Genomic DNA, 11,362 nt, shown 5'->3' on the forward strand with positions numbered 1-11,362 from the left:
GTACGGCTGTTTTTACAGAAATACAAGACTGAAAATGAAAAAAGTGCAAAAATAGAGAAGAGCAATTATGTAAATTAATTTACGAGGGTATTTTATGTGACCAATTCAGTAATTCTTTTTTTTTATGTCGATGCACAACAAAATGAGAAAGGAGCAATAAGCTCATCTGCCAGTGCAGCAGCAATAATATATACATTACTTAATGTAATGTATATATTATTTTTTAAAATGATTGAGTTAAATCAAATCCATTTTGAAACTTTTATGTCAACATTTTAAACTGTATTTGGTTTGCAATAGATCAACAGTTTTCCAAACACACACACAATTCTGTTGAATACTTATGTTTAATGATATACTCTTGTTTGTATTAAACTTTAAAGAGTAAGTTTTGATTATAGTTTAAATAGGACATAAACCCCGTTGGATAAAGAATGTATAATCATAGTGTACTTTACAGTGCACCTGACAGTACATAGTCATAATTAACTATATTTTACTGCTTTATCTTAACTTAGAAATGTGAACATTAAACGAATGTACTTACTTGGAATTGACAAATGGCACATAAAAGAAAGACATACAACCTAAAGAGAACAAAAAGCAACCTTTAAACTGCCTTTTTTTTATTTGGTAATGTGATTTTAAATGTTTATTCATTTTATTCATAGAATGAATTTGAGACCCCCAGTTATACCAAAATCTGGGTGACTAAAATCTAATATAACCAATAAAGAACTAAAAAAAAAAAAAAGTGTGTCATACAGTACCAGAGCTGAGAGATAGGATCAAGAGATGTGGTTTAAGAATTTTATTTTTCAAAAGTTCAAAGCCCTGCTTTTGGTGTGGTGTTACCACATATAGCTCAAAATGTTCACAAAGACACAGCGTAGACTCTATCATATTTTACACTTCTGGTTGCTGTTTTTTACATGCAGTCACAGTTTTGATCTACTTATAAGAGTTATTTTAGTCCTTTACAACGTCTATTAATCTTTCCATTTCCATTTAGAACGAACAAAATCCTCCAGAACTGTTGAGTAGGCACAGTAGAAAACAGTTTTCCCTTTCTCATTAGCAACACCTGAACAGAATTACTATTGACCTTAAAAAACCTTGTATCTGCCTCTGGTATAATCAGAAAACAAAATGAAATACAATTCCTGGGTGGTAAACACCAGCAAACAGGAAACATGACTCCTACACACAGTTTGGATCCTCAGACAGTGTTGAGACCCCTTTTATTTCAGCTTCTTTAAACCAGATCCTGGATGGGACATTTGCTGCTTCCCTCACCGTCCTCTGCTGGCCCTCTGCGATCTACATGGCTACTGGGGACCAGGAAATAGGAGGTTTTTCTTCTAAGAGTAAATTAGGATAGATAATGCCTAGAGAAGATGATGATTTGTTATCACACATGAGATAAGATATGCTTTATATAGAGGGAAAAAACGTGCTGCACGGCAATGACCGGCATTTCTGTTGCATCAAAATAAAGCCATAAAGTTTCTCAGTTTTAAAATGATTCATCGTTGTCCATAACTTATTCATTTTCATTTTAACAGGTGTTACTAAGTTTTAAGATGCTTCAGATGAGAATTTGAGTAAAATGTTGAAACACATAGAAAACAGGCAATAACTAAACTTCAGGTCAACAGTGACAGGTGCTGCACCGATAAAACCCACAAACTGTCTTAAGTTTTTCATTTCAGTCCAGTAAAGTTGGCTTAATTTGACAGGTCTTTATTTATATTATTATGACCTTCACCTTTTAGCATGAGATGACAGATTTTTTCAATCCTGAAAATGAAAGTAAATAGAAATGTGTTAGAAGCTGCAAATCCCTCACGTGTTTGCAGCAATAAATGTTATCTTATTCTAAGGAATAATCAAAGTAGTAATCAGAGTAACAAAGCACATATTACGATAAACAGCAGCTCCGCATTGTCTTCAGTGACTTTTTGACACATCAAGGTACTTGTACCAGAATCTACAGTCTGCAATGTGCATTGAGTTTAGCTTTTATTTTCACAATTAGATTTTGATATCTGACTTGTGAACTTTCTCTGCAGTGTAAATCAGAACAATGAGACACACTTCGGTTCTGCTTCTTCTGCTTCTCCTGGTGACTGCCTTGGCTTATGAATACAGTAAGAAGCATGTGCTTTAATCTGCAAATTAAATGTTTTACTTTTCATTCACTCAATATCAAAATAGTAAACTGTGAGGCTATCATCTTAGTTGCTCAACTAAGTTTCTCTTGTATTTAGTGGCAAGAATAATAAAAGAAAACACGCAGATTGGGATTTTAAGAAGTTTTTTTTCATTCAGGGGCTTTCCAGGAATATTTGAAATTCAACACAGAAAATAGAAATGTATATTTATTGATATGAATTGAGAACATTTTACATTTTAATTGAATTTCAGCCAGCCCTGTTTACAACTCAAACTGGGACATGTGCATGCACAGTAACACATACACACATTATATTATATACATAAATGGGTGTATTTCTGAACAAAATACATTATTTTATGCCTCATTTTACCAGTTTGTTTCATGTTGGATTCATACTACTTTGTATTAAAAAACAACTTTTAAACGTTAAAAGAATATAGATGAAATGTAATCAGAAATCTAACTGCCCTCCTGCAGTACAACCGGTTGCAACCCCGATGTTAAATACCCATGAATTTAAAGACTCGATGGAACTTCATTCCTCATGAGGGCTGCTTCATTTCTTTATGCTTAGATCAGAAACCTGTTTTTCAAAACACCAAAATGCATAGCAAGAAAGGAAGTGCGACAACAGTTATCAATGTTTCACTGTTTTTTATTTTTCTTCAGAAAATGTGGCTTTACGTGGCAAAGCAACTCAGTCTCATCGGCTCCAATCAGAGTTTAGTGTGGATGCTTACAATGCTATTGATGGAAACCGAAATTCTGACCTGAGACGGGGATCTTGCACCCACACTGGACCACAAGCACACCCCTGGTGGAGAGTGGACCTGCTGGAGTCCTACGTTGTCACTTCCATCTCTGTAACCAACAGAGGAGACTGCTGCTCAGAAAACATTAACGGAGCAGGGATTCATGTAGGAAACTCCCTACAAGACGATGGTACATCAAACCCAGTGTGAGTAAAACCCTTTTTTATTTCAAATGTTTGGAAAGAAAGAGGACAACTTTCAGTCGCGTGAGGATCCTTGAATATAAAGTGTTTTACAATTGGTCTGAAATTATTTGCATTTTACTTGTAAAACGTATATTTATTTTAACAGATGTGTTGATTTTAATTCTACAGGATATGATAAATGTAAAAAATATACATTATTACATATAATTATATTAGCAGAATAAAGTTTTGAAATCATTTTTTGTGGTCTTCCTTTGTTTCACCTTCCTTTTACATTAACAAGGTATTGTTGAGGAAAATTATTATTTTAGTGTTTAAAATAGTTAATCTGACGGCAGGCGGAAAAAGGTACATTTCACACTCTTATTTTGAATCAGACAAACAGGGGTCAAAATGCAGATCACTCAAATGGGGCCTCCCGCAGAGGCCAGAGCACAGAGCCATAAAATTAACATTCTTGCAGGCAGTGGGGGAGACCTGCCAGAGGCCAGCATTTGGGATGGTGTAAAATGAATGCAAAATAAAAGATTGAAACCCTAACATTTAATTTCTAAATATTAATACCATGTTTTTACTGAAGATTGTATTATTCCATTTTTAAACTACAAAATGATGAATGTATTTGAAAACTGTATTATCTGTGACAATATTAGAAGCAAATGGAAATTGTTACAATGAAATGTTTTGTTTTACTATTAGAAAATTGCTCAGGATTTATGCTAAATGGGGTTTTGTGAAGATAACCTTTCCTTGAACCAAATTACTGGATTTAAGTTTGTCCTGAGAATTTATGTAAGGAGAGATAACGGGAGAGACTCCGGATTCCACAAGTATCTGTGAAATCTTATCTTATGTTTTTCTTTACCCAAATGACCGTAGAAACCAGGAGGCCAGGATGCAGCTGTTGGCTCTTTTGTGAACCAGAGAGCAAATGGCCTTTGATCTTTGGCGTAAATTAGGAGGAGTTCTAAGTTTTTTTTTGAGTGTCCAAGGTAGCTTCCAGTTGGTCAACCAGAGGTACGCCTTAATTGAATATATTAAAAAGGAAAACACACCTTCAGTATAAGAGTTCGTGCACAGGAGTAATAATTCAGAAAGTTACCCCTATTTTGGTTTTTACATAAGCTTTCTCCAAAGACGCGTCTTTGTCTTTTCGTGTTCTTCTTTCTCTATTTTTTCCTGTTACAGGTAATGAGTATATCTCTGTATTTCTGCAGCTTTGTTAATTGATTCATGTGTTGCTTCATATAGAATTAAACTCTGTGATCTGTGACGTCAACGCGCAGTGTGGTGGTTCCACTTTCTAGCGGCTGCCCCGCCCGCTGAGAGGACCCGGGTTTTCAGGAAGAAGACGAGCCAAACGATTTGTCTAAAGTTTTTAATAATTATTCTTCCTTCACAGTATATAGATGTTTGTTATCCACTGAATGACACATAATATGTAAACGATACAGTATTTAAAACCTAGTCTAAAGTTCAATTATTATTTTTGGTTTTGATTTTATATCGCTTTTTTCCATTTTTAAATTCCTTGCAGAAAAGTCATGGTCGATAGATATGTATTGGTTTACAGCTCATTATTTTACTGTTTCGATTCTATTGAAATAAAGTCACATTCACCCCACTTTCTCTGTTTTAGGGTTGCTGTAATTTCTGGCATCCCACCTGGAAGAACTTTGAGAATAACTTTTACCAGTCCTGTGGAGGGCCGTTATGTGATTGTGTCACTGCCTGGTTTTAACATGGTGCTTACTCTCTGTGAGGTGGAGATCTATGGTTATCGTGCTCCAACTGGTGAGACCTGCATTTATTACTCTCAATATATTATTCAAAAGAAGTTTGAGTTATTTTTATCTCTAATTTTAGGAATAGTATCAGAAGATGAAATTTCACATTTTCAGAGTGTAGATAATCTACAAAGACACCAGTACAGAAGAAAGACTGTTTGTAATATAAACAGTTCTGAATGAGTAAGAAGTGCAATGGTCAAATATGAAATAACTGCCAGGAACAAATGACACAGTTACAAAAAAACCATTAAAAATAGGATTGTTTTGCTGCTAACTCCCCTCTCCTGCTTAAAGGTCATTCAAAAGCTTTTGTTTTTGAATCCACCATAATGAGCGACGCAAATACATCCAGGCATCATACCATGAGAACCCACTTTTCACTGAAGTCAAATTGTACATCAATTCTTATACTTTAAAATCTCATGTTGCAGGAGAGAATATAGCAATTTATGGAAAAGCTACTCAGTCGTCACTGTATACTCATGGTATTGCCTACAACTCCATTGATGGGAATCGTGCTGGTCACTGGGGCAAAGCTTCTTGCAGTCATACAATACGTGAATTTAATCCCTGGTGGCGACTGGACTTGGGAAAAACCCATAAAGTGTTCTCTGTCAGTGTAACCAGCAGCGTGGAAGCCTACTTACGACTTCAAGGAGCTGAAATTCGTATTGGTGATTCACTTAATAACAACGGCAACAATAATCCCAGGTGCTTGTCAGTCCTACTCATTTTGTAAAGCAACATATTTTCTGCTTTGTCATTTTTTTTCTTAACAGAACCAATTTTTTTTTTTTTCTAACAGGTGTGCTGCGATCGGAGTCATCTCTCCAGGTTTTACTCAAAACCTTCAGTGCAACGGAATGAATGGTCAATACATTAACATTGTCATTCCTGGAAGAACTGAGAATCTCATCTTGTGTGAAGTTGAAGTCTACGCATCAAGACTAGATTAACTAAATAGATCTGCCACTCCTTTAAATGTTATTTTTGTAGAAAAACATGTCTTCATCTAATTTAATGACTAGATCACAATATTCAGTGACAGCTGCAAATTCTTTGACTAGAACCTGATCCAATCACTTTATGTCGCTGTACTGCTGCTTTTATGAAAAATACTTATTGAAAATCCAAAAAGTAAAAAGCAGAAAACAATAATCTTGTTAATTAGTTTACAAGCGTGTTTTGTGTAACCAATTCAGTAATTCTTTATTTTTTAGACGTTGATGCAGATATGATGAGAAAGGACCAATAATCTGCCAGAGCAGCAGCAATTTGGTTAGATAATGTAGCATATACAGTATATGTGGATATCTGGATTTAAATATTGATTAATTAAATTAAATCCATTTTGTAGCCTTTATATTTACTTTTTATCTTGTGTTTATAATGTCAACATTTATAATTGATAGTAATGGACTTTTGTTCCTTAGCATAAATAAATTGTTAAAATTTCTTGTGTGGAAATGGCTATTGATGTGCAAATCTATGCTTAAAGTGCAGTGCCAAATAAAGTGCTAGTTTTAATAAAGTGCAAAAGATGCTATGCAAGTTACTAAAGTAAAAAATGTAGTCCCAGTAATGAAAACCTTAAAGGAGAAAATGTGAACAGATTTTGTGTTTTACATATTTCTAACATGAAAACAACGTTAAGTGAAATGTTTTTTTCATATTTTTTTGGGCCACAAACCAGAAAAGGGCTTTGATTTCATTTTCACGTGTTTTATTATAAAACAACATAAAACACTTGTTTATTTTTAATCTGTGGTTTCTGGAGACAAAAATCACAGGACCAGAATATGCATTGACCTATTTGATGAGAACAGAAAAACATGTTTCTGAAACTGAATTGTCAAATCTAAAATAACACATCAGTGCTTGAAAAAGTTACATCTTTGTGATGATTAGCACTTTAACATTCTTGACTCGTGAAATATGACCTCAAACAAATGACCCTCAAACACTAGTTATTTTCTTTTTCGTTTTTTGGCTGCAACAATTCTGCATTGCACAATAAGATATGATGAATAGCTGAGAGGTACATTTTCTCAAAAGAAAACAAAATCATATTGAGGACTATCTCAAGTTCTTTGACATACAAAAGTTATGTTTAGCTCAAAAAGGTACTCAAAAATCTTCTAACATGTCTATGGGGAAAATTTGAGACTGAATACAAAGCAGTGGCTTTAATTCAGCCAAAATTAAAGTTTTAGGCTGAACAAAGCATTGAAACAAGCTGTTTTTGGCTACATTGGATTTGGAAGACCTTTCCATATTGCTCCTTTCCTTTGCTGCTCTGCCAGTGTCAACCGTTTGAGGTCATTTACAGGTCACCCAGCATTTTGCTGACTCTACAAAATGCTGTGTGTAACTCATTTTTATGAGCTACACACATAAAAATTCAACTATAAGAAGTTTCTAAAGAAATAACCTCTAGAAGATCTATAAGGACCTCTACATTGTTTCTACATGGTATATGACCAACCAAGCCTTAAGTTGGCTGTTTCTGTACAAATGTACAATTCTTCAAATCCAATTTTATGCCCTGTTAAGTTGTGGCCATGCATAACCCCATTCTATTTTCATATTTTGCTATAAAGTCATGAATCAGTGTTGAATCACCAAAGCATCAATCATCTGTTCCAGGAAATATATGGCTGTTATCACACTGCACTTTACTGTTCATTTGGCATTGCAATTGTAGCACTAACTTTATTGTAGTATTTTATTTCTACTTAAAGATGTGACCAGGAAGTCTGAGAATGTCATTTCTCAAAGTATACCAGTAAGTCACATTTAGGACACATATAAAGATATACTTTATCACAATGTATTTCTGGTAATAGTCTTGAAATACTACATGAAATACTGTATAAAGCTGGTTCCTTTGTATATCAAGTATTGCTGGAGTCTTCACTTCATCAGATCTTTATGCCTCTAAAGTGTCCGTCTGTATGTGTGTCCAGTTTTGAACATGGTTTAACAGTTACTATAAATCTTGCCTTCAACTGGCAATGCCTGACCTACTTCTTTGAAAGAAATGAACTTTATCCAATTTTAACAAATAAAAAAGTTATAGGTGGTGTATGATTAATCAATGCTGTATGTGTAACATAAAGATGTCTGTATAAATACCCTTCATGAAATCAGGTTCTCATTTTCTTCTGAGATTTTTGAAAGCCTGTGTACATTCTGACCACATTACCAGATGAACTATTTTTGTAAACTACATTGGTAATTGGTTTTATTAGTAAATTGATGTGACAATTTCTAAGCAAAGTTTTTGTGAATTTTTTCTGCTGTGTACAATGAAACTCATTTCAGCTGTGCTTCTACTGCTTTTCGTGGGGACAGTCTTCTCTCTTGCATACAGTAAGAACCATCTGCCTTTGTGTCTGCAATTAATATTTCTACACCGTGAAAGTCCGCTGATGTAATTCAGAAATTTCTGTAAGCTATGACAGGAGGATCTCAGTTGTTCAGCTGAGTTTTTCATGTATGTGGTGAACAATCCGGAATGTACTGACATCTGTTGTGGGGTAAAGATGTGATCATGCTCAATTTTCTGAGGATCTAGATGGAGATATATTTTCTAAAGTACCCAGACTCAGCTTTATTGTCAATGTTTAATACACAATACACAATTTATTTTTTATTGCACACCTCACAACATGCAAACATGAAAAAATAAATTTAAGAAACAGCGGCAATAAAAACAACTAAAAGAACATTACATCCATATTTGTATATATACATATATATATATCCACATATACACCCAATAATTGTATATTTTATGCTACACTAACTAATGCAAAAGTTCTTACTTTTTTCTCTGTTACAGAAGGAATCTCACACCCACTCTATTATTTTGGATTGCAAAGTCATACCAATAACAAACCAGGGCTCCAAGAACTCCAATTCCCTCACAAAGTTGAAAAAAAAAATCTTCTTTTCTTAAACTGACAACAGGATTAAATGTGAACCTGTATAGTTATCTTTTCTGTGTCCCCATGCAGGATCTGTACATATGTCAATCTTTAAAAGCCTTACCTTTTCAAACCGAAGTTGTTAGAGAATTACTCTCAATAACACTTCATAAAACCATGTCTTTACTTTCTTTTGCTTCCAGAAAATGTGGCTTTACGTGGCAAAGCAACTCAGTCTCATCATTTCATAGGAGACTGGGATAGTCTTGTGGATGCCAGCAATGCTATTGATGGAAACCGAAATCCCGATCTTACACAAGGATCTTGCACAAACACTGGACAACAAGCATATCCCTGGTGGAGAGTGGACCTGCTGGAGTCCTACATCGTCACTTCCATCTCTGTAACCAACAGAGGAGACTGCTGCTCAGAAAACATTAATGGAGCAGAGATTCATATTGGTAACTCCTTACAGGATGACGGCACATCAAACCCAGTGTGAGTAACACATACACACATTTTTTATCCCCTTCAAATGCTTCATTTAATTTGTGAGGACAACATGCAGTTGGCCAAATTCCCTTAAATTTACCAATTGCCTTAGTAAACGGAAATTGAATGCTTTGTTTTATAACTAGGATCAAATTGAAATGTGCAATATGTAATAAACTTTGAATGTATCTATATGACTTGACTGAAATGACTACATTTTTCTGTAAACAAATTGGATCTGTTAGTTTTATAAAGTGCTTTGAGACTCTTTTAATTGTGAATCAGCAATATAAATAAAATAAAACCAAAATTAACACTATTTCACAGTGAAATAAGGTTGTAGGTGCTTCATGTATTCACTTTTTTTTCATATTTTCCCAACTAACAGCTAGAATGTTGTCATATCTGTTTTGATACATGATTAAATAATTTTAGACTTCTTTTTATTAACTACTACAAGGAAATATGGTTTCATGACTACAGTAAATCTCTACCAGATTTACAGACAAAGAGGTCACTTATTATTGTTTGATCAGGGGTCATAATCTACAATACTTTATAGGTCAGCTGACCCAAACAGGGCAGAGGTGACAGTGTGATGTTCAGAGTAAGGCTGCTGTTCCTACACATTGAAAGGAGTTTGATTAAGTATTGGTACAGGATTAGGCTTTTACTTACTATTGCACTGCTTAAACAGGTCCCTAATGTTTGCTAAGCTACTTTGCTTGCTTGGTTTTTCTTCTGAAAACTGATTCCAGTGGAATTAATTTTGTTTTTCATCAACCTAATTTAAAGCAAAAATATGATTTTTCTCCAATTCTCTGTTTAGGGTTGCTGTAATTTCTCACATCCCACCTGGCAGGACACTGAGAATAACATTTACCAGTCTTGTGGAAGGTCGTTATGTGATTGTGTCACTGCCTGGTTTTAACAGGGTGCTTACACTCTGTGAAGTTGAGGTCTATGGTTACTATGCTCCAACTGGTGAGTGCTGGTGTACATTCATTCAAGTCATACTTGAGCTCATGAAGTGTGCAAACTGAGTGTAAATAATCCACGAACAGCAGCATACAGACACATTGTTTCAAACATGAACTATCAATTTAGTGTAGCAACATCAGTGTCATTATAGGTACCTTTGAGTCTATAACATAGCCATGCACAGTTTCTCTAACTACTTATTGTTGTTGCCTGATTCCAAATATATTATTACAGTAGATATTTTAAAATGTTGTTTTACAGGAGAGAACCTGGCTATTTATGGTAAAGCTACCCAGTCTACATTGCATGGTGTAGCCGTTGCCTACAACGCTATCGATGGGAATCGAGCAGCAAATGCTGCAAAGCACTCATGCACTCATACTGCAAATGAATTCAACCCCTGGTGGAGACTGGACCTGGGAAAAACCCATAAAGTTTTCTCTATTAAAATAACCAACCGGATAGAAGACTACACTCGAATTAATGGAGCTGAAATTCGTATTGGAGACTCACTTGACAACAATGGAAACAACAATGAAAGGTAATAATTTGTCTACTATAACAATTTGAAATATATTATTGTTTATACTGTAAGTTTTTCCACAATAATTTTACGAAATTAGCATTTTTTTATTCAAGTGAAAAATATTTAAATATTTCATACTGTACCTATTTTTTTTCTGTCAGGTGTGCTGTGATTTCAACCATCTCTCCAGGTTTTACTGAAACCTTTCTGTGCAACGGTATGGACGGTCGATACATCAATATTGTCGTACCTGGAAGAACTGTGTACCTCCATCTGTGTGAGGTGGAAGTGTATGGCTCCAGACTGGATTAATTTTAAAGATCCTAAAATTTATTTGGGAAGATACTTCAACATATTTTTAAAAAAGTGTTTGTTCCTTATTATTTCCACAGTTATATCCATTTGTTAGAAAAAGTTTAGCATGAACTGCAGATTGGCTTGAGTCTGATTATAATAAACACATTTTGTGAAAGTTCACATCTTGGTTCAATGAACTGATTTTGTTCC

The 11,362-nt window shown here is 34.6% G+C and overlaps 2 protein-coding genes across 2 annotated transcripts; both read left to right on the top strand.

Moving 5' to 3' along the window:
- Positions 1-2,027: 2,027 nt before the first annotated feature.
- LOC114142174 (fucolectin-4-like) lies at positions 2,028-8,118 on the top strand. Its single transcript, XM_028013314.1, has 5 exons — positions 2,028-2,150; positions 2,849-3,137; positions 4,777-4,931; positions 5,359-5,638; positions 5,733-8,118. Exons 1-5 carry the CDS (start codon positions 2,087-2,089, stop codon positions 5,881-5,883), a joined length of 939 nt encoding a protein of 312 aa, XP_027869115.1. The 5' UTR covers positions 2,028-2,086; the 3' UTR covers positions 5,884-8,118.
- A 117-nt stretch (positions 8,119-8,235) lies between these two features.
- On the top strand, positions 8,236-11,167 carry LOC114142210 (fucolectin-1-like). The gene is made up of 5 exons (XM_028013354.1): positions 8,236-8,299; positions 9,060-9,354; positions 10,178-10,332; positions 10,591-10,870; positions 11,017-11,167. The coding sequence occupies exons 1-5, from the start codon at positions 8,236-8,238 to the stop codon at positions 11,165-11,167; spliced, it is 945 nt and encodes a 314-aa protein (XP_027869155.1).
- The last annotated feature ends 195 nt before the right edge of the window (positions 11,168-11,362 follow it).

This window comes from Xiphophorus couchianus, chromosome 3 (genome assembly GCF_001444195.1).
Source record: "Xiphophorus couchianus chromosome 3, X_couchianus-1.0, whole genome shotgun sequence".
NCBI classification, from domain to species: Eukaryota; Metazoa; Chordata; class Actinopteri; order Cyprinodontiformes; family Poeciliidae; genus Xiphophorus; species Xiphophorus couchianus.

What these genes read in the sequence shown, in the direction of transcription:
- LOC114142174 (XM_028013314.1), top strand. Translation starts at nt 2,087, where the DNA reads ATGAGACACACTTCGGTTCTGCTTCTTCTGCTTCTCCTGGTGACTGCC. An exon ending in TGCCTTGGCTTATGAATACA is followed by an intron (nt 2,151 to 2,848) that starts GTAAGAAGCATG and finishes ATTTTTCTTCAG; the next exon opens with AAAATGTGGCTTTACGTGGC. An exon ending in AACGGCAACAATAATCCCAG is followed by an intron (nt 5,639 to 5,732) that starts GTGCTTGTCAGT and finishes TTTTTCTAACAG; the next exon opens with GTGTGCTGCGATCGGAGTCA.
- LOC114142210 (XM_028013354.1), top strand. Translation starts at nt 8,236, where the DNA reads ATGAAACTCATTTCAGCTGTGCTTCTACTGCTTTTCGTGGGGACAGTC. An exon ending in GACGGCACATCAAACCCAGT is followed by an intron (nt 9,355 to 10,177) that starts GTGAGTAACACA and finishes TTCTCTGTTTAG; the next exon opens with GGTTGCTGTAATTTCTCACA. An exon ending in AATGGAAACAACAATGAAAG is followed by an intron (nt 10,871 to 11,016) that starts GTAATAATTTGT and finishes TTTTTCTGTCAG; the next exon opens with GTGTGCTGTGATTTCAACCA.